The sequence below is a fragment of the Rhinolophus sinicus genome, chromosome 1 (assembly GCF_057876585.1).
Source record: "Rhinolophus sinicus isolate RSI-liver-muscle chromosome 1, RSI-T2T, whole genome shotgun sequence".
In the NCBI taxonomy this organism is placed as follows: Eukaryota; Metazoa; Chordata; class Mammalia; order Chiroptera; family Rhinolophidae; genus Rhinolophus; species Rhinolophus sinicus.
Genome location: NC_142501.1, coordinates 27,503,709 through 27,526,346, shown reverse-complemented (window position 1 = coordinate 27,526,346; position 22,638 = coordinate 27,503,709). Strand labels below are relative to the sequence as shown.

General features: G+C 35.3%; 1 protein-coding gene across 5 annotated transcripts; it reads right to left on the bottom strand.

Annotated features, from left to right (window-relative positions):
• Nucleotides 1-7,073: 7,073 nt before the first annotated feature.
• LOC109435571 (C-type lectin domain family 12 member A-like) lies at nt 7,074-22,551 on the bottom strand. Of its 5 annotated transcripts, none has more exons than XM_019713526.2 (7): nt 22,417-22,549; nt 16,352-16,471; nt 12,490-12,588; nt 12,013-12,201; nt 10,935-11,086; nt 9,511-9,617; nt 7,074-7,358 (listed from the first exon to the last, which is right to left on the bottom strand). In XM_019713526.2, the coding sequence occupies exons 2-7, from the start codon at nt 16,440-16,442 to the stop codon at nt 7,181-7,183; spliced, it is 816 nt and encodes a 271-aa protein (XP_019569085.2). In that variant the 5' UTR covers nt 16,443-16,471; nt 22,417-22,549; the 3' UTR covers nt 7,074-7,180. The 5 variants fall into 5 exon arrangements, with proteins under 5 accessions (XP_019569085.2, XP_074182126.1, XP_074182127.1 ...); XM_074326025.2 differs by lacking the exon at nt 22,417-22,549 and adding an exon at nt 16,599-16,715; XM_074326026.2 differs by lacking the exon at nt 22,417-22,549 and adding an exon at nt 16,576-16,597.
• Between the last annotated feature and the right edge of the window lie 87 nt (nt 22,552-22,638).

Here is a 22,638-nt window from a genome sequence, read left to right as displayed (position 1 = left end):
GCTGGCTACAAAATCAAAGTACAAAAGTCCATTGTGTTCCTATACACTAACAATGAAATCTCAGAAAAAGAAATAAAAACAATTCCTTTTTCAATTGCAGCAAAAAAAATAAAATACCTAGGAATAAACTTAACCAAGGATGTGAAGGACCTATATGCTGAAAACTATAAGACACTTTTGAAAGAAATTGAAGAAGACACAAAGAAATGGAAAGACATTCCGTGCTCATGGATAGGAAGAATCAACATAGTTAAAATGGCCATATTACCCAAAGCAATATACAGATTTAATGCAATTCCCATCAAAATCCCAATGGCATTTTTTAAAGAAATAGAACAAAACACCATCAGATTTGTTTGGAACCACAAAAGACCCCAAATTGCCAAAACAATCTTAAGAAAACAGAATAATACTGGAGGTATCACACTCCCTGACTTTAGCTTGTACTACAGGGCTAAAATAATCAAAACAGCATGGTATTGGCAGCAAAACAGACACATACACCAATGGAATAGAATTGAGAACCCAGAAACAAACCACATAACTATGGACAGATAATTTTTGACAAAGAAGCTAAAAACATACAGTGGAGGAAAGACAGCCTCTTCAATAAATGGTGCTGGGAGAATTGGATAGTCACGTGCAAAAGAATGAAACTGGACTGCTATCTATCACCATGTACAAAAATTTATTCAAAATGGATGAAAGACTTAAGTGTAGGAGCCTGACTCAGAGAAACTATGCTATCTGGCAGCACATGACCTAATTCCTGGAACCGTCAGTTTGCCCTTAAAAGGTCACGTCTCTGATAAGTAAAGCTCCTTCCTCATTCTGCTCTCTCCTTCCTCATTCACTCCCCGCCCAGTTTACCCTAACCCATATAATCTTGTAGGTGCAATAAAAAATTTGAGGCTTGATCAGAACTTTGTCTTGCCTCCATTTCTTCGCGCCTCCTATTTTCTCTTTTCAGGGTGTCTCCCTTCGGTCCCTGTTGAATGCCCCGCTGGTCGGGGCACTTAAGCATAAGACCTGACACAATAAACTGCATAGAAGAAAACATAGGTACTAAACTTATGGACCTTGGGTTCAAAGAGCATTTTATGACTTTAACTCCAAAGGCAATGGAAGTAAAAGCTAAAATAAACGAATGGGACTATATGAAACTTAAAAGCTTCTGCACAGCAAAAGAAACCATCGACAAAATAAAGAGGCAACCAACTGAATGGGAGAAGATTTTTGCAAATAGTGCCTCAGATAAGGGGCTAATATCCAGAATATACAAGGAACTCATGCAACTCAACAAAAAAAAAACAAACAACCCAATTGAAAAATGGGCAGAGGACCTGAAGAGACATTTCTCCAAAGAGGACATACAAATGGCAAATAGAAATATGAAAAAATGCTCAATATCACTAATCATCAGAGAAATGCAAATAAAAACCACAATGAGATATCACCTCACCCCAGTCAGAATGACTATCATCAATAAGACAAATAGTAACAAGTGTTGGAGAGGCTGTGGAGAAAAAGGAACCCTCATACACTGTTGGTGGGAATGCAGACTGGTGCAGCTGTTATGGAAGGCAGTGTGGAGATTCTCAAAAAATTACGAATAGAATTACCATATGCCCCAGCAATCCTTCTCCTGGGTATCTACCCAAAAAATCTGAAAACATTTATACATAAAGACACTTGTGCTCCAATGTTCATTGCAGCTTTGTTTACGGTGACCAAGACATGGAAACAACCAAAATGTCCTTCGATAGATGAATGGATAAAGAAGTAGTGGTATATATACACAATGGAATACTATTCGGCAGTAAGAAAAGATGATATAGGAACATTTGTGACAACATGGATGGATCTTGAGAGTATAATGCTAAGCGAAATAAGTCAGACAGGAAAAACAAAGAACCATATGATTTCACTGATGTATGGTATATAAACCAAAAACAACAAAAGAACAAGACAAACAAATGAGAAACAAAAACTCATAGACACAGACAATAGTTTAGTGGTTACCAGAGGGTACGGTGGGGTGGGGGGTGGGAGATGAGGGTAAGGGGGATCAAATATATGGTGATGGAAGGAGAACTGACTCTGGGTGGTGAACACACAATGGGATTTATAGATGATGTAATACAGAATTGTACACCTGAAATCTATGTAATTTTACTAACAATTGTCACCCCAATAAATTACAAAAAAAAAAAAAATTAACAAATTAAAATATAAAAACTTTCAATTATAGCAATGCCACTCAATTATTTTAACTCCTTGTGAATTGCATGCCAAAAAATAGTAATTATCTAATAGCAAATATTACTTTTATTTATTTAATAAGCTGATTAAATCCTCTTCCAATTTTTGTGAAATTATTGAAAATAACTAAAATTGTAAAAATAACTTGCTGCCCATAGAAACAGTGGTCTTAAACGACACATTAGATCACCTGGACTTAAATGATATTTTAGGACATTTCACTTAAAAGCAGAAGCAGAATACACATTTTTCTCAAGAACACATGGAATGTTTTCTAGGCTAGACCACATGTCAGGCCACAAAACAAGTCTCAATAAATTTAAGAAGATTGAAATCATGTCAAGCCTCTTCTCCAATCACAATGGTATGAAACTAGAAACAACTACAAGAATAAAACTTAAAATACACAAGCATGGAGTATAAATAACATGCTACTAAACAATAAATGAGTTACCAGTGAGATCAAGGAAGAAATCAAAAGATATTTGAGACAAATGAAAATAAAACATTACCCAAAATCTATGGGACACAGCTAAAGCAGCTCCAAGAGGGAAATTTATAGCAATACAGGACTGCCTCAAGAAATAAGAAAAATCTTAAATAAACAAAATATCCTTACATCTAAAGGAAGTAGAAAAAGAAGAACACAGCCCAAAGTGAGTAGAAGAAAGGAAATAATAAAGATCATAGCAGAAATAAATGAAATAATCTAATAAGCCATAGAAAAGATCAATGAAACCAAGAATTGTTCTTTGAAAAGATAAACAAAATCAATAAGCCATAAACCTTTAGCCAGATCCATCAAGAAAAAAAGAGAGAGGGCCCAGATAAATCAAATCAGCAATGAAAGAGTATAAGTGACAACCAACACCACAGAAATACGAAGGATTTGAAGGAAATACCACACAATTTGTCAGTATTCCCAACATACTGTCACTTATTTCAGAATAGCTCACAAGTGCCAAGAGATTTCACTTATAAATGAAGAGTCACTTTGTCATTAAGGCAAAGAAAAAAATTATTCTTCGATTATTTTCTATGTAACCATTTTTATTTCATTTTGGGGGGAAAAGGCACTTGTTTTCACAAAAATGCAGTATCCCAAAACTTGGGTGACTCATTCCTAAGTGAAAATATGTTCATTCACAACATAGGGATGTGTAAAAACACTTAATACATTTTTCCACAAGAATACAGTAGTTTCTGCAGGACTGTAGCCATGTATCTTTGATAGACCTGGAGCTACTGTGGGTTGGCAGGATAAGAAGTCAGCAAGATGAATTGGATGTGGAGAAGGAGATAGATGATGATCTGAGGCCTACCAGGCACTTCAGCGTCCACCTGTCATTCTGTTTGAGTATAGGAACCTTTTTAAACAAAAATTTTTATTGGGGAATATTGGGGAACAGTTTCTACAAGGCCAATCAACTCCTATAGCAACCTTTTAAAAGTAACGATCTCTGCTTCAATTTTGCTTTCCAGTTATGCCATGAGTTCCTCTCATTGCCCAGTTCTGATCAGGACTTTAAAAAAGAAAGGAATTCTGTGAAATATGTTTCCCAGACTTAGGAATTTTGATGCTAATTTGACCACAGAAAATCCAGCACCTTCCACATTTCTGCCAATCTTTGGTACTGCCAGACTTTAATTTCAGCCGCTCTGGTGGGTATAGTAGTCCCTCACTATATTTTTATTTTGAATTCTTTTCTGATGAGAAATGATGTTGAGCAACTTTTATATTTTCAGGCCATTTGAATATTCTTTTTTATGAAGTGCATTTTTAAATCTTTCTGCCCATTTTTTTCATTAGAGGGTATTTTTAATTATTGATTTGTTAGAAGTTAATTATGTTTTATATAACTATGGGTATTGTGGGGAGCCATGGTTACAGCTAACTCTGAGCCTTATAGAATGGCTCGGTTTATGCTTAACCTGTTTCTGCCCCTAAGGCATTGTCTCTGCCTACACCTGGAGGGTGCTTACAAGCTGCTAAGGAATGTGGTGGGAGTGGCCAGTTCCTGGACACAGAAGACTGATGGCTATCAGGGTAATTGATAGGATAATTACTTATGGGAGTTTCAGTGATTTTGTATCCTCTATGTAAAAGTTAAATATTTACATTTGCTAAGGTAATGCATATTTTCTTTGTTAAGTTGCACGTACTCAAACTGTATATATTGGTGAAGAAGAATAAACTCGGGGTTTCAGGATCACTGAAGACCGGCCTCATCAGCATTTGTGTGAGTGTCTTTTTATCATTCCCACTCCCCCATTTAGGTACTGATCGACTCGTGGCGGCTGGTCCGTCACAGGGTATGTGTGTATTACATTAATACAAACCCACCACATATCTTTTTCAAGGCTATGACTTGCATTTTCACTGTTAGTGATGTTCTTATTTATAACTTAGTCTAACTTTTCTGGGTTTTTTTATTATTATTGGTGTTTATTTAGTCCTGTTTATGAAATCTTTATCTACTGTAAAACCATTAAAATATTATCTTGTATTTTATAGAATCCTTATGTTTTGAACTTTCATATGAGGTTTTATGATTCATTTTGAATTAATGTTTATGTAAGGTATAAAATAGATATCAACTTTAATTTTTTTCATGAGAAATCCAATAGATTCAGCTCCATTTATTGAAAAGGCTATCATTTTCTTCCAACTTCTTTTATAAGTAAGAAAACTGTATGCATATGAGTCTCTTTTTGGACATTTGATCAGGTCCTGTGGATACATATCTGTCCTGGTATTAAGTCAAAGTTGTTTCATTATTGTGGCTTTAGAGTAAGTCTTGATATTCAGTACTGTCATTTCTTCAAATATTTCTCTTTTTCAATATTTTCTTGGATGTTCTAAATCCTATGCATTTCTATGTTAGTTTTTGAACTAGCACATCACTTTCAAACAGAAAAAAAACCCTCTGAAATGTTCAGGGATTGTATTGAATCTATAGGCAAATTTGGGAAACTTGACATCCCAAGAATATAGAGTGTTCCAATCTAAGTATAGGGTCATCTCTACACTAATTAAGATTTCCTTTAATTATGTCAGCAACGCTTGCAGGTTTAGTTCCCCAGGAAGCAGACTCTAAAGTCAAGATTAGCATTCAGAAGGTTTGTTAGGGAACACCCTTGATATTACCACCTGTGGAAGACAATGGGAAAAAGCAGGATTGAGCAGAAGGGGAAATTGAGCTATGATGCATTCTCAGTGAGACCTCAATCAATTACAGACAGAGGTCTGAAGCTGGAATAGACCTTTTGAGTTTCCCCCAGTTAGAGAAAGGCAGCCAGGCCTTTATATGAGTTAATTCTCTTCAAAAGAAGCAATGGTTCCCACTTGGTAGTTGTATGTTGACAGCTCTCCCAGCAACTGAGAGAATTAGACCTTCAGTCCTAAAGGAAAATCTGTATATCACATCGATAGTCCACCACAGTTTAACTTTTTCTCACCCTAGACCCACTTCTTCATGGAAGTGGAATGAGTACAGGATGAAGGTTTGTCTTTCTTCTTTGGATGAACTTGTAAGAAGAAGGTAAGTGAAACTGAATTACAGCTCCTGGTGCTGTAGCTCAGCTCAAAATCACAAGCAATCCTCACTATCTCCCTCTACTATTCATTCTAGATTCCTCTCACCCTCTGTTAGTACCTCTGCTCACCTTAGTCACCAACCTGGGATTTGAATCCCTGTTCATCACACCATTTTTAAGCTGTGACTGCTGAATTTGTCTATTTACCATCAAAATGGGCAATGGATTATAAAGATGTACTCAAGAGTGACAACTGGATGCCAAACATGCTTCTTCATTCCTATTGTTTTGTTTGTTTGCTTTGTTTTTGTTTGTTTTGTTTTTTTTGTTTTTTCATCTCTATTGTTTAACAATAGCCCTACCTCCTCCTGTTGATCAGTCATTTGCTCATTCCAAGACAGTGACTCATCCAACAAGAGGTATTGTAACACCTGGTGGAACTATTTGTTCTTTAGAGACCAGGTTCTCTAAAGCCATAGAACTCAGAGTTACTGGGACTCATTTCCCAAGTTGGTCAATAGAAATGATGGTAAGCAGGGTCGGGTCACCCCTGCTTCTGCACTTTGTTTACACACTCATGTATTCTATGTACTCAGGTCACAGAACCATATAAAGATTATTGATTTAAAGCATACACTGCATCTTGGAAGATGACATCATGTTGTCATAAATATTAACTCTGAGCTGGCGCTCCAGCTGTGCCTTCAAGGAGCCCTTAGTCCTTTCCATTGCTCCATCTGACCTTCAGCTTTATGTTGCTTCAGTTTATGACATGGCCAGTGGATTGTATGGTCACTCCCTTACCTCTATGCTAGAAAGTGTATCCCTTGGTTAGACACAATGTTTTGTAAGTTTTCATTCCAGTTGATCAAATATTCTCTAAGCACATGGATATCAGCTCTGGCCAAGGCCCTGTGGGCAGGACAAGCAATTCCATTTTTTTTCTCTTTTTTTCCCCAAAATGTAAATCAATTTGTATTACTAGATAAACCCCAATTGGTCATGATGTATTACCCTTTATATATTTCTAGATTCAGTTTTCTCTGATTCTCTATAAGGTTGGTATTTACATTGTTTATGTCTGGAAAAACAAGAAAAATTAGTTTCAGTTTTCAGTATTTTCACACCAAACACTGAATTTATGCTCAACAGTATCTGGACTGTATCTAAATGACATAGTATGATTTCAGATATGGCTTTAGGTTTCTTTCACTCAGCAAATGAGGAAAAAGAAGAAAGTTTGAAAATATAAATTGTTAAGAGAGAGGCAGGAATTTAGTCTCACAGCATCTTTATTCCATTTATGTGGCCCACAAGATATATGTTCCCCAAAGTTGCCTTTACTTGCAGGATAATAGGTAAGGAAAAATAATTTCTCTAACTAAATTCTTCCAGCTGGTACTTCATTCATTAGTATACTCTCAGTCCTCACGGGATTAGCTAACTTCTCACATATATACTTTTTTGGCGTAGTGCAGTAATCATAATAAATATATATTTTATCTATTATATTTCTGCAATACATTCTATCACTTCGGTCATTTGTATTTCTTGTAAACCTGAAAGAGAAAATAAAGAACTACACTTGGCAAGTCAAACATTTGAAACATATTCACATACACAAAAATTACTTTTCCAATATATTGTTGCTCCTAGGGTCTTCATTGTCTAAAATAAATTTCAATTATTATTGAGAATATTAAGAGTGTCCAGGTTACTCATTTTTATTGACAGATACACAATGTCAGACACTGCCTTATTCTTCTCTGCCTCATCTGTAATATTCTCTTTTTCTCATCTGTCAATATTTGCTGGTCTTTACTTTCAGACATAGCCCCTCCCTTCCCTAATACCTAATATAATTTAGAATAGTGCAATTCCATTAGATTATCTAATCTAACTGGCTCAGTAGTACATCTTTGACACTGTCCTCCTCAAATGTTTTTCATAATCACCAAAACCAGGAATTAACCTAATGTATGATACCTTAAAATCGACAATCATCTTTAAGGGACATATCCCTCTAGCCATTTTTCAGAGATTTTACTCTGAAGTTCTGAGTAATTACCAGCCCCTAATACAAGATTTCTGATCAGGGATTACATATTAAGACAATCTTGTAATTTAAAAATATTACCTTTGGATAATAATGTAGTATCAATACTTAGGTCAATTAATAATGATCATCAATCAATCAATAAGTTAATCAATTCAATTTTTAAAAGTGAAAATTCCTATTTGAGGTGACATAATACAGATGTAATTGATCATAGCCCCTTAACAGAAATAAGCCCTAAAACAACATTGAGAACAAAAAACAAAAGGCAATATATACATACAAATATGTCTACATACATGATTATAAATTATATGCATATGTAATATGCATATATAATTTTTATTTCAGTATTATCTCCTGATAATTTAAAATATCTACTGTGTTTCCATCCCACTATAGATTATCTTCCCATTAGCAATAATTACAAATAAACACATGGAAATTGTACTTTTTCAAAACAAGACTCCATCTATACTCTCCCCTGATACACCCACTACCTTTACCTCTAGTCCTTTATTCCAAATGAGATCTTTAAAATATATGTCCTTTTCTCCTCCATTAGTACATGTCTTATCCCTCATTCTGTCCTATCATTGCAAACTGCCAGGTAGAGCTGCCTTGTCTTTCTGATGCATATTCCTACATATACTATTTCTATCTGAAGGAAAAAGCAACCAGAACAAAACAAAACAAAACCAATCAAAGGTTCTATTTGCTGTCTGGCCCCATGTGGTGAGTATGCAGGAATTTCAGGGTTCAGATTCAGTGTGGCAGCATCCTAACACAGTTTCCCTGAGTTCACTCTTGCTTGATGTGTCCTCAACCAACATATACGTATAAACTCATGTGTTTGCGACAGAATGCAACAGGTTGAGGCTCTGGTTTCTTTCTTTAGTCTAAACCTGTCTCTTTCCAAATTTAAAGGATTATAAAATACAAGTGAAATTTTAGCATTATTTCTTTTAAGTCTTTTTGTTCCCCATTACAAGCAGAACAAATACAACATATGAATCCATTTATAATGGTATCTTTATAACCATATTTTTAAATATATGACACAACAAAATATTTTATACATACCATATATGCAATATACCATGCCTAAGTTCATTTTATTCTCTTTACCAGAAATGTTCTAGTCTATCTCTAAATCTTCCATTAAAAAATGGACATTTCAAATATCAGTTATAGCACAAATTTCAAAGCTAAAATTTATTTTTGGTTAGTCTTACTGAAGCATTATAACATTCTATTCTTTTTATCTGTAGATTTTTTTAAAATTAGTCTGATCATACAATTAATGGTTAAGTAACTAAGGGCAGAATCAGTCTTTCATTCATCTTTGAATCCCAACATTACATCTTTTAGGTACATGCTAGAATGCAGTGCACTTTGTCGGCTTCTATAGTTCTCTTAGATAAAAACACTATTCACAGAAATTCTTCCTTATTTGGCTACTGTAAGTTTGTTAGTGACTTGTCAAGATAATGAGAAGACATTTGTGGCAACTTCTTACATTATTAGATATATTAAAGAAGCCCTATGGAAAAGAATTTTTAAGGAAGCCAGTTTGGATTGTAATCTATAATGCTCCTAAAGAAAATGCCTTTACTCAAACCTACTATATAAATTCAATAAGACTAAAGACTTACCAGTCAGGGGACATAATTTTCTTCTCCAAGTTCTCATAATCTGTGGGATCTTTTCTGGGAGATAATCCCAGCCAGTAATTATGTAAATTCTGGGATTTTATAAATTCCTACAGGAAACAGAGATGATTTGTTAAAATAATTGTCTCCCATTTCTATATATTAACTCACAACATAATTTCTTACAAATTACTGTCTTAAAGTAACGTTTTTACATTATACTACTACTTTTCAATGTTATTAAAGAAAATTGAGACAAAGCAATTTTTACTATAAGATTGCCTCCAACATATATACACCAGTTACTGTCTCACATGGTGTAGGATCTACCAATCTGTGCATAACCTTAACTTAGGGTCAGTGAAGTTCACAAACTTCAGGATTCAAATATTGAGCAATAAATTTTCAGTCTGTGGGCAAAGAGGTGATTAATCACTATGAACACATGTTAATGGAAACAGAAAGAATAGGAGAAAAATGTAGCAAAGTCAGATGAGAGTGGTTATAGAATTGAATTTAGAACCAGTCCAGATTTTTGTAGCCAAATAGGAGCTTTTTTCTCATATTTCAGACACTTTATTTTTTTTTAGTAAATAGCTATGAATGGATCATTTGAGAAAGATCAGATGAGGAAGAGCTATAGACTGATTTCCCCTTCTTCTATAAAGGAAAACAAAGATGCATAGAGTAGGGAAGCTGAGACTCATGGCAAAATGACTTCTTTTGCTTAAAAAATAAATATGTGATTACTATCCGAGAGACAAGAAATGCTAAATAAAAGGTAAAATATGGAGATGCTGTTTAGATGCTAGAAAAAAAAATCAATACATAAATAAATCTTCTAAAGAACTCACTTATTCTTGGATCCAGAAATTCAGTGCAATATATCTGCTTGGCACTTGCCTTTGCCACCCCATCTTAATTCTACTTTTCTATACATATTTTATCCAAACAATCTTATTCTAATGCATGCTGGCTTTTTCGCTTAAAAAAGCATGCAAAATGGTGGAAACAAAGAATCTCCTCCTATGTAGATTTTATGGAATTGGTAACCATCAAGAATTATTTCCAGATCTTCTATTTTTAGATAAATGCTCAGAGACTGGGCTCTGAAAGTTGATCCTAAAGTTTCAGTTTGAAAATGCTTATAGACTGAAAAATTCTGAGTGTTCCATATCTACCCATCTGCCCAGCCTCTGAGATTCCACTGAAGCTAAGGTCCTAAGCTAAAGTTTTATATGCTCTACCTTGGCTGTACTACCGTGAGATAAATGTACTAAAGTCTCAGTCACCTCATCCCCTAACTAGAATAAACCAGAATCATGTGTAGATTAATATAGATCTTCCCCAACATGCCTCACTCCTCCCTAGTGGATGATGGGAAAAGTGAGTTCCTTGCTCACAAGCAGAGATCCATAGAACCTTACCACTACACTTTTGTCCTTAATCTTCAACAGGCTGGCATTGTTAGCAGAACACATCTTGTCACTGTTTTGCCATGTCTTAAAATCTTTAGATAGTAAATAGCAGCTGTTCCCATGCCATATCCATTCCTTTGGGCAAGGATTACATTGGTGCTCTGGAAGAAGAATGTAGTTTAATTTGGTGTGTGTTGATAATCTTCATTATTCTTATTGTTTACATTGTCCTCTGTGTTAAATTAACCACCTTTACTTGTCTTTCTTCTTTTTTACATCAAAGGTGAAGAAAACGAATCTTGTGTTCCAGGCCCTTATATACCACCACAATGTGCCCAAAACATAATTTGAGCAACACATTTCAAATAAAACACTTGGATTCCAGTATATTTTCCTACCTCAGGAGCCCTGAATAATAATTAATTAATTTCCTTCTCTCCCTTTGTCAATTTTTGTATGACTACATGGTAAAAAAAAAAAAAAAAAAGAAAACAGCTAATCACAAGCAACATTGTGTAATGAGAATCAACCCCACAAACATACATCAATCCTGCCTTCTCTAACTAGAGCATTTTGAGCTCTCTGACTTGTTGAATGTTTGGGAGATTGTATAAGAGCACAAAGAACATATTTTAGTTATAATAGCTATAAAAATTGTTAGAGATATTAAAAGAACAATTCATCCAAATTCCAAGGGTAAGCCCTAACTTTATTTCTTTTCTCTTGACTCTCATTAAACATTTACTAAAATTTAGGAATGAGGTCACCTATAAAGAGGTGTTCTTTCCTCCCTATCTTCTATTGGCCTCAGTATCCAAAATAACCTAGTGAATGTCAGATTAGAGAAACCGTATATTACTTAATGTTTTATTTAGTAACTGTCACCTTGTGCAATTTGGGGGCCTAAGTTGCTTTTACTTTTTCTGGTTTTCTTCTAACTACCTAGAAATATCAAGTCCTCTGTCAACCACATTTAATTCCTTTCCCGAAATAATGCTTCTGAGGGAAAGATTGACTCTCAAGTGACTTATAGGTTTAGTTGATTGTTTAATAAATAACTCAGAGAGAAATATACGAGTAGGATTACCTGGTTTTTTTCTAGATAGCTCATAACATAATTTGGTGGCTATTGTTTGCAGTGTGATAGAGAGTTTCGTGATATTCTTGGAATTATTCATATTATGCATCAGTTGTAGAGAAACATTCTTCTGAAGTTCTTCTTTGAAATATTGTAGTTTTTTCAACTTTTCCATTTCTATCTTCGAAGTTGTGTAAACTCCAGATCAAAAAGAAAATGATAAAGAAAATGTAATCCTTCAATACAACCATTACATCCTTTTTGCTGAAATTGTGTTAAGAGTATTGAAGTCCTAGGGAAATAGTCATTTTACAGGAGTGAGGGAAAGTGGCTAAGTATCATGTCGTAAGGACTTTGTTACAAGTCCCCCTGGTGTTTACATGTAGCCTATAATCATCTCAAAACCTCAATTCAGAGTAACTGTCTTGTAAAACTCATGCAATTCTAGGTATTTTCCCTTTCAATCAAAATGTGAGGAATACATACACATGCTTCCTAAGACTCCCAGTCCAATCAGTAGCAGAAGGCACAGGAGAGCCAGAGCCAAGGCTCTTTGACGCCATACATGGGAAAGAGCAGGAGGTGCTGTGGAAAACAAAATTAGCAAAGAGGCCTGGAAATGGCATACATCTTAATCTAAACCATTCACTCATTCATTCATTTTGCCTGTTTTTTTTTGTTTTTTTTTTTTTTTTTCTTCTTTCCTAAAAGATCTCCAGTAAAGAAATATGCTTTGCTGGAAACTCAATGACAGTTTAAAATACCTTTTTAAATACTATGTCAAGAATAAGTCAAAAACATTTTGTTAGTTGTTTTGCATGCAAACTGTTTCCCAAGGAGAGGCTATTATTTGGTAGGTTGATTCAATAAACAAAGAGGCAAAACTGAATTTTAAAAAAGAGAAGTGAGTAAACCGATCAATCTGGATACAACATATCTTTTCCGTAAAAATTGGGGAAACTGAATAGGTAGCAGTTAACAGAGAGATCAATCTGAGTATTCGTCCCTCGAGTGGACAATTGTGGGTATCAAAGAAAATCATTTTTAGTTATTTATGTTTTCTTCAGAAAATCATAGCTGTGGAACACACAAATGATAGCCTGTCTCCTTGTAATGTCCCTGTGTGTCCTTGAATCAGCCAGATCCTAGGCCAAATCTATATTATTTTCTTCTTAGAATTTTTCATGTTTTTTAGCAACAAACTTTTGTTGAATGCTTTCTTTTTAGTGACATTAAAGCCCCAAACAGACAATTTTTCTATTAAAAGAACAAACAGGAATTATGAACTTTATATTATAAATTAATTATTATACTTAAATAAGTAAAATCAGAAATGAAAAAAGTGATATTACAATTGATACCACAGAAATATAAGGATCATAAGACTACTATGAATTATACGCAAACAAATTGGACAATTGTATGCAAACAAATTGGACAATGTAGAAAAATGGATAAATTCCTAGAAACATACAACCTGCCAAGGCTTAATCATAATTAAATAATAAATGTGAACAGACTGATTATTAGTAAGAGATTAAATCAGTAATCAAAAACCTCATAACAAACAAAGGTCCAGGGCTAGACAACTTCACTGGTAAATTCTATCAAACAATCAAAGAATTAATGACAGTCCTTCTCAAACTCTTCCAAAAAATAAAAGAGAAGGGAACACTTCCAAATTCACGTTAGGAAGCCAGTATTACTCTGATACCAAAACCAGACAAGGATGATACAAGAAAAGAAAGTTACAGCTCAATATTCCTCATGAATATAGACACACACACACACACACACACACACACACACACACACACACAAATCCTGAACAAAATATTTGCAAGCCAAATTCAGCAATCCATTGAAAGGATCATACACCATGATCAAGTGGGATTTATTCCAGGGATGCAAGGATGATTCAACTTCCACATATCAGTCCATATAATACACCACATCAACAAAATAAAGGATAAAAATCATATGATCATCTCAATAAATGCATGGAAACATATTACAAAATTTAACATCGATTTATGATAAAACTCAATGTTGTGGGTATAGATTGAATTTACCTCAACATAATATAGGCTATATGACAAGTCTATAATATCATACTCAATGGTGAAAAGATAAAAGCTTTTCCTCTAAAATCAGGAACAAGACAAGGATGCCTACTCTTGCCACTTTTATTCAACATAGTATTGGAAATCCTAGCCAGAGCAATTAGGCAAGATAAAGAAATAAAAGACATCCAAATTGGAAATAAATAAATAAAAGTCTCACCATCTGCAGATGATATGATATTATGCATAGAAATCCCTAAAGACTTGGGGAGACTGGGTGGCTCAACTGGTTAGAGTGCGGGCTCTGAACGACAGGGTTGCCAGTTTGATTCCCACATGGGCCAGTGAGCTGCGCCCTCCACAACTAGACTGTAGACAACGAGCTGCCGCTGAGCTTCTGGAGGAGTGGCTAGATGGCTCAGTTGATTAGAGAACAGGCTCTCAACAGCAAGGTTGCTGGTTCAATTCCCGCATGGGATGGTGGATTGCGCCCCTGCAACTAAAGACTGAAAACAGTGACTGGACTTGGAGCTGAGCTGTGCCCTCCAATAAATTGAAGGACAAATACTTGGAGCTGATGGGCCCCGGAGAAACACACTGTCCCCTAATATTCCCCAATAAAATTTGTATATATATAAAAGAAAACCCTAAAAAAAAAAAGAGAGAGAGAAATACAAACAAGGAAATTAAGATAGAAAATACTGCAAAATCCTTAAATGTCATCTCTTTAAAAAAATTTGTATTAAAGGAAAAGCTCACAGAATTGAGCTGTTTTTCCTTTTCAAGATTTACAGTGCTGATGATAAATAAATCCAAGATATAACAATATTCTGTTCATAATAAAGCTAGCATTTCAAAGAATATTATACTTTATGGGAGGAGGGGGAATCAATTAATTAATACCTGAGAATTCTTCTATTACTCTCATCATAATTTCACTGTTTCTATCAACTTTCTATGTTCTCCATAACTACTGCTTATGTTATTTTTAACTTAAACATAATGAATCCAAGTATGGATGTGCTGGGGCAGATTGCATCCAAAAGGCCAGGAGCCAGGAGGTAGGAGCTACGTATAATAGGAGGAATATAGGATTACAAATAAAATGGAGATTAGAGAATACTTTACTGAAGTATAAGCTGGATGTCAATACAGGTAATCGTTTACATCATTATTTAAATTTGAACGGAAAAATACAAAGCTTCCACATACAGTGTGGTTTTGAATGCCATATCTTCCAATATTTCTTTATTTCTTTTCTTCCTTTAATCCCTGATGTGTTCTTTTTTTTTTTTTTTTTTAAGATTGGTGCAGGGGAATAGGACTTTATTGGGGAACAGTGTGTTTTTTCCAGGACCTATCAGTTCCAAGTTAAGTTGTTGTCCTTTCAATCTTAGTTGTGGAGGGTGCAGCTCATTTCCAAGTCCAGTTGCCACTGTTCAATCTTAGTTGCAGGGGACACATTCCACCATCCTTTGCTGGAGTCGAACTGACAACCTTGTGGTTGAGAGCATACGCTCTAACTAACTTAGCCGTTGGATCACCTGATCACCCAGGAACTCAGTAGCAGCTAAGTGACAGCCCAGCAGGAGCTTGTTGTCTTTATTCTAGTTAAGGAGGGCTCAGCTCACTGGCCCCCTGAAGTGTTCTTTATTCAACTTAACCTCTTTTATTTTTCAGTAAGTCAGGGAAAGATCTCCAAAAGAAGTAGGAGAAATATTACGGTAATATATGCTTGATTTGGTAGAAAATCAAATGTAATCCACTAAAGACAGATATCTCTGTCTGCCTCTTTGTGTCCCTGTCTGTCTCTCTCTTTTATACACACACACACACACACACACACACACACACACACACACTAGCATTTTCTTATAAAAAAAGAACATAAAAAACCATGACTTTCCCAGACAGCATATGGTCCTTGTTCCATGGTTTCCTTTCATGGGGATAAAAAAAGAGTTTTCACAATCCAGTCATGTGAAAATACTATCCTATCTTAATTATCGAGTGTGATGTTAAAAACTAGAAAATTTACAAAAGACTGAGTATTCAAGACGCTGATCAGTGCCTTTAAAAAACAAACAAATGAAAACCTTTATAATCATTTTATATGGACATTATTGGTAGCTTTGGTAAAAACGAGAAGCTTAATCCAAAATTCAAATTGAAGGATCATTGTCAATTCACTAATATCTAAGTTGCAGGCTTCTACCCTTACACTCTACCACCTTCTATGCTTCACCTCTACCATCTTACAAAACATCCATAGCTCAAAATCTTACCTTTTGTGCCAACTTGGTCAAATTCCTGGATATTTTCTATCTTACTGGAGTCTTGGAATTTCAGATCTGCATAAGTAACTTCTTCAGACATTGATGGCTGTGAAAAGAAAGCTTGACAATCTAAAAAAAAAAAAAAAAAAAAAAGATGAGGGTAAATTAACAGTTGAATGTTAAACCGGAGTTGTGATTTGAATTTCTGTTTATAAACTGAAGCTTAAACCTACAAGTTTAACTTCTGTTTTCATACCTATTGTACAAACCACCCACAGGTCTGCAAATGAGCTGAATCTGTACTATGGCTTCAGATAAAAACAGGAAGCTATTACAGGAAGAACTTTCTTCCTCTTATCTCTTCCTTTTCTCATTCTCTACCAACTACAGAGTATTTATTTAAATTGTGTTTGGACATTATTAGTGTTATGCAAATCACTAGGGCAACATGATGAAGAAATAACCTAGAATTTATTGGAGAACTTTCAAGCAGAGAGATAAAAACTATACAATCCTCACTCACTACTCTACAGAAATGGCCTGCAATAGATGCTCTACACATGTCATGGCAAAAGTTCTGATAGAGGGGTTTGCCTTAGCCAGGGGATTGCACATACACAGAGAGCACTCCCAGAAAAAGGGGGAGTACAAGTTTCACCTTGCCACCCTGCTATTGTTAGTAGAGGTTAGCCTAAGAGGAGCTAGAGAATGCCTACTACTTTCTCTAGTAACAAAAATAGATTAAAGAATCTGGGGCCCAGGAACCATGCTAGGAATTGTGCATACTGATGGCCAAGGTTGGTACCAAAGGCCCTGGAAATAGCTTTGCAGGAAAGCTAAGATCAGCCTTATTGTCTTTCTGCAGACTGGCTCAATCAATTTGAGTCAGTTTTCAGCTAAGCTACCTAAGGGAGGAAGGAAATGAGTCTCCAGGGTTATGCAGGTTAAGTGTCTGTTAATTTTGATGTAGATTCTCAGAAGGCAGCAGTTTGCTCATTTCTTGAACAAGTATGCAATGTGAAGGTGGTGGTTAGGGAACAATTATTTTTGAGTAAGTTCTTCTTAATTTTCATTAATAAATCTTACCTTGAAATTCTAATTGGTATTGCCATATATAAATACCATAAAATGGATAGGTGTTATTATTATTTTTTTTTACTGAAAAGAATGTGTGAAGAGTTTTAAAAGTATATAATGAAAAAATTAACTGCTTTGTTATATGTTAGAGTAGACATAAAATTAAAATAAAATAATAGGTTCCTTTTGTAGGAGTTATGAAAGACTAAAAAAAAATAACAGATACAAAATAAGTAGAAATATACACAACCAAAATGAAGAAAACTTGAAAAAAAGAAAAAAAATTAAAAGTAGGGAAACATGCTTTTGGATTACAAGTATCAATATTGTAAAAAAATAATTATATCTCCTAAATTTATTTAAACATTCAATGTTAACTTAAAATACTACTATATATTTTTTCCTGGTACTTGAAAAAAGCTAGTGAAATTCATTTGAAAATATAACTGTAAACATATGCCAGCAATATTTAAAGGAAGGTATAATCAAAACATATAATGATTACGTCCATCTTGAGCACTTTACTAATGCTAGTTTCATCTTTACAGCTCTTTGAACTAGGTACCATTATTATCACTCTTATTCTACAGATGACGAAATGAACAATAAAGATATTAATTCCTGATCTAACATCACACAGGTGATAAATGGCAGAATTGAGACCTGATCCAAGCATACTCATTGCCTGTTCAAATATATATCCACAGACAATAATGCTTCTCAAGTGGGAACAGACTAGCCCTTCTACTCCTCCTAAGTGGATCATCTATTTATACATAAAGAAAGAAAACATTAACATTTTAGGAGAAAATATACACTTGTGGATTTATTTATTACTATCTTTGAGTGGGAAAGACCTTTTGAAATAAGACAAGCCATTTGATAGATGGACACAATTTACAATATAAAAGTTAAATTTGTTTATATGACAAAATACAGAATAAAATGCCCATGGCAAACTGAAAAAAAAAAAATGTATATACATATATAATATATTCCATATATATCATAAAGGACAAAGAGCTAATCTTATAAATTTACAGAGAGATTATACAAATCAATAGAAAAGAGACAAGAAATAATAAGAAAACTGACATTGATATGACAGGTTTGTATTTCTCCTTTTGGACAGACTTATTTTATAATGACTTAAAATTTATTTTTAGCAGAACAAAGAGAGATGGAAGAGGAGGGCTTTTACTTTTTATTATGTATCATAGAGTACTCTTGTGCATATGGTTCCTCCCTCACTCTCTCCTTCCTGCCTTCCTTCCTATCACTCTCTACTTGGTAAATCTCTATATTCTAAAACACTTAAGAATACATTTAAAGGTAATAGACATATAAAAACATAGTCAGCATCTTAGCTTCTGACATAGGACCTGACCAAATATATATAATGAAAAAAATAAATGATGATTGAATTACAGTTTATTTTTCTTTGGGGAGGGTGAGAGCTGTGCATTACTGTGTTATTTTGGTCTTATGTTATACATTATAGAAAGTTGTTTAGTCAGTTATCAGTATGGAATGAAGAGTATGCAATGAATTAGCAGGGGCAACAAAGAAATTAAAAAGTCTTATTTCCAATGTGGTCATAATTGTGAAAATATTTGAATAACTAAAACTTTATACCAATATTTTTGGTTTAGAGCTGCCCAGATATTTAGATATATAGCTAAAACATGTATTTTTCATGAATAAAAAGATCCGGGATGATTTAATGAATTGTCCTCCACAGCCTCATGTTAGTCTTGATTCTAGTAAAATACTGAGAGGTGATCTTTAAATATAATTGCAAATGTTTTCCAGAATTAAACATAAATGGTAACTAAATTATCCACTGCCTGAATTATTTGTGTGGGTTATTATAATAGAAGCAAGGCAAAGAAATAGAGATAGGTGACTAGAAATGCACAGTGACAAAAATTCTGAGACATATAACTTCAGAGTTATTGAAGACTTGGGAGACCACAGTGACAATGATATATTCAAGTTCAAAAAGGAGACCCACAATCAGGATTCAAAGAGAAAAATAAGTATATACATTAAAAGGGGAGTTTGAAGAAAATAACATAAAAGGACAATTTGCAGGATGTGGATAGGCTCAAAAAAAAAAGCAAAACATCCTGTCAACTGCTGTGGGAAGCCGTAACTACTACTGAGCATGAGAGGGCAAAGCTGTTAGCAATTGACTGAAGTAGCAAAACCTGTAACTATAGAAATTGGCCACCCTGGAGATACAGTCTTAGGTAGAAAAATTGCACTGCCATATCCTACCAATGTAGGGAAATATTCCCCTAAGTTTGGATTTTGCCTATTGTTCCTGTTAGCACAAATTTACCTAGAACTTCAGGAAGAATGTCCAGTAAAATTATACAAAGGAGACAGCTATTTAGGGTTTGGCAAAGGGGATGAGATGGTGGAGAGTAGATCTGGAATGACAGACTATCCAACAAGGCTAATCTCTTCTTCTCTCTGAAATCATCCTATCAGCTCCCACAGCATTGTGGATTAATTTCAATTCAGTCACACTTCCAAAGAAACCTGTATTAGGGTTCTCCAGAGAAAGAGAACCAGTAAATTTAAACACACACACACACACACACACACACACACACACACACACACTAGGAATTGGCTCACATGGTATGGAGGCCAAGAAATCCCAGGATCTGCTACCTGCAAGTTGAAGAACAAGGAAAGAAGACCTGAGAAACCAAGGGGGAGGAAGGCGTGGAGGTCGGGGAAGGCCAGTGTAAATCTTTGCCTGAGTCTGAAAGCCAGAGAACGAAGAGCCCCAATGTCTAAGTGAATGTTATAGGGGAAGATGTATGCTCCTCAGGCATAGAGAGAGTGAGAATTTGCCTTTCCTCTGCCTTTTTGTTCTATTCAGGATATAACAGATTAGATGATGTCTGCCTTCCTTGGTGAGAGCAACCTTCTTTACTCAGACTACTGATTCAAATGCTAATGTCCTCTGGAGACACTCTCACAAACACACCCAGAAATAACGTTTACCATGACCTGGGCATCCCTCAGCCCAGTCAACTTGACACATAAAATTCATTTTCACAGAACCTAAAATATCAACTACCACCAATGTGATTCATTTAAGGTAGCAAGGCTGGGTAGAGGGAAAGTGGGAAAAGTCAGTTACTAAAACTATGTGTGTAGTCTCTCCGCATAGAGCTGACCATGTGGCTTAAACCAGAACCAGAGCCCTCTTTTCATACCACGTATTTTATGTTTTCCTTATGTTCTTCCAGCACTTTTTTTTTGTTTTGTTTTTTACCATAATTTGACCCACATGCCCATTCTTATAGGTCCTGAGTCCTTCTGAGTCCTGTTTACATCGGGCTACTCTTGCTTTCTATTGACCTATATTTTGGGGAATAGGATTAAAAAGAGATACCTCAGTTAATTCCTTGGGTTCCAGATAGTCTACTTGCCCCTTGTGCAGGCACAGCCCAAGTTGTCCTTAGTATTTGAATCTGTCACTTTAAACAATACTACCTATTGTTTTAGAGATGTAAGGAACACACAATTGCCAGTAGTGACCTATTTCAAGTGCCAATTGAACAGAACCATGATTATGTTCTTTGTGGAAACATTACAACTGTTGGTTCTGGGATCTCCAAACATACCAAAACTAAGTGTGGCAAACAAGCAGCAAAAATTCATTACATGGGCTCTCACATATAATACACAGAACAACTACTCTTATGTTCACATCATTTCCCAGACAATAACATTCTGGATATAGGGGGTTGACACCGTATCTTCACAGCTGTTTGAAAACATATACAATCGGTTATAAGGGAATGCTCCAATACTCTAAAATACTGTCTCTCAGATTACAAGAATTAAGTCTTAAAAAAGCATTCAAGTCATTCTTCTGCTCTACTAAGCTAGCCTAGCTGCTTTGGGGGGGTGGGCATGTAGTATAGTAAGTCCAGAGAATTATTGTCCATTGTCCTACTTCTCTTGCCTTCAAATAAATTTCTTTGTAAGGAGTGCCATGGAGATTAATGAATTGCCCTGTAAATCTATGACTAATGGTGCTGTCAGATGCATTGAAAGTAAGGAAGATAAATCAGTGTCTGGATCAGTGTCTCAATTATTTTTTAAAGCTCAATTTTGTCTTGTTTTTCAAATTCTCTCTCTCTCTCTCTCTCTCTCTCTCTCTCTCTCTCTCTCTCTCACACACACACACACACACACACACACACACAATCTCCCTCTAGCTAGGGTTTCACCAAGCTAATCCAACCTGAATTCTTCTCTTTCATTTAACAAAATGGGTCTCACCAAGTTCAACAAACATTATATTTTCACTATACCCATTGACTATTTCTTATATATTATCTTAATTTACGTGTAAATATTGTCCCAGAAAAACTACTTACTTACTTGCTTTTACACAACAATGGAAGGCTGGATCATTTGCAAATTCATAATTTTTCTTAAACCCATCAGAGATCTGAGGTCACAGGGCATTCAGCTAAACTGAAAACTAAGGAAAGATGGGCACATGCAAGGAGAGACAGGGCACGAAATCTAGCTTATCTGGGGTCGATGCTCAACTCATATACGCTGTTATAAAGAATTCAGCTAAAGTTTTTAAAAAGTTGCTAAAGGCAGAGTGTCGGTTTGCATGAGAGCATGGAACCCCTGAGACCTGCAGACACGATGATAAATCACACCCACTGGAAAGCACTTTACAGACTTCACCAGATGTTGAAAATTTGAGAGCAGGTTAGGAGACTTTAATGTTTAGCTTATGTTGCAGGCCTGGCGGAGATGAACAGCAGCTATTGTACAAAAGACACAGAGTCCCACCTGGAAATTTCTCCCCTATGGAACAAAAGCCACTGGGGGTAAAGCAGCAAACTCGCAATCAGGCCGCTGGTGAAGACTCATTACAGCTGGAAGTGAAATAGAAACTTCTCTATACTCCTGGGGAGAAGACAAGAAAACACTGTGATAGTACTTACATTGGCTTCTAGAAGTCCTCTGCTAATTCAGCTCTAGTTACTCTCAGTGGTTACTTGCTTGTTATTGCACCCTGTCTCAATTCTCCTCCCCTCAGGGTTTTTCATCGTCCAAATAAACGGCTTTCACTGGGTTCCTCAAGTCCTGTTTCCAAGCGTCTCGTGTCGTCCTTTACTACTTCCCCTTTCTCCAGGTCCTTTCCACCCACCCTTGCAGGGCAGCAA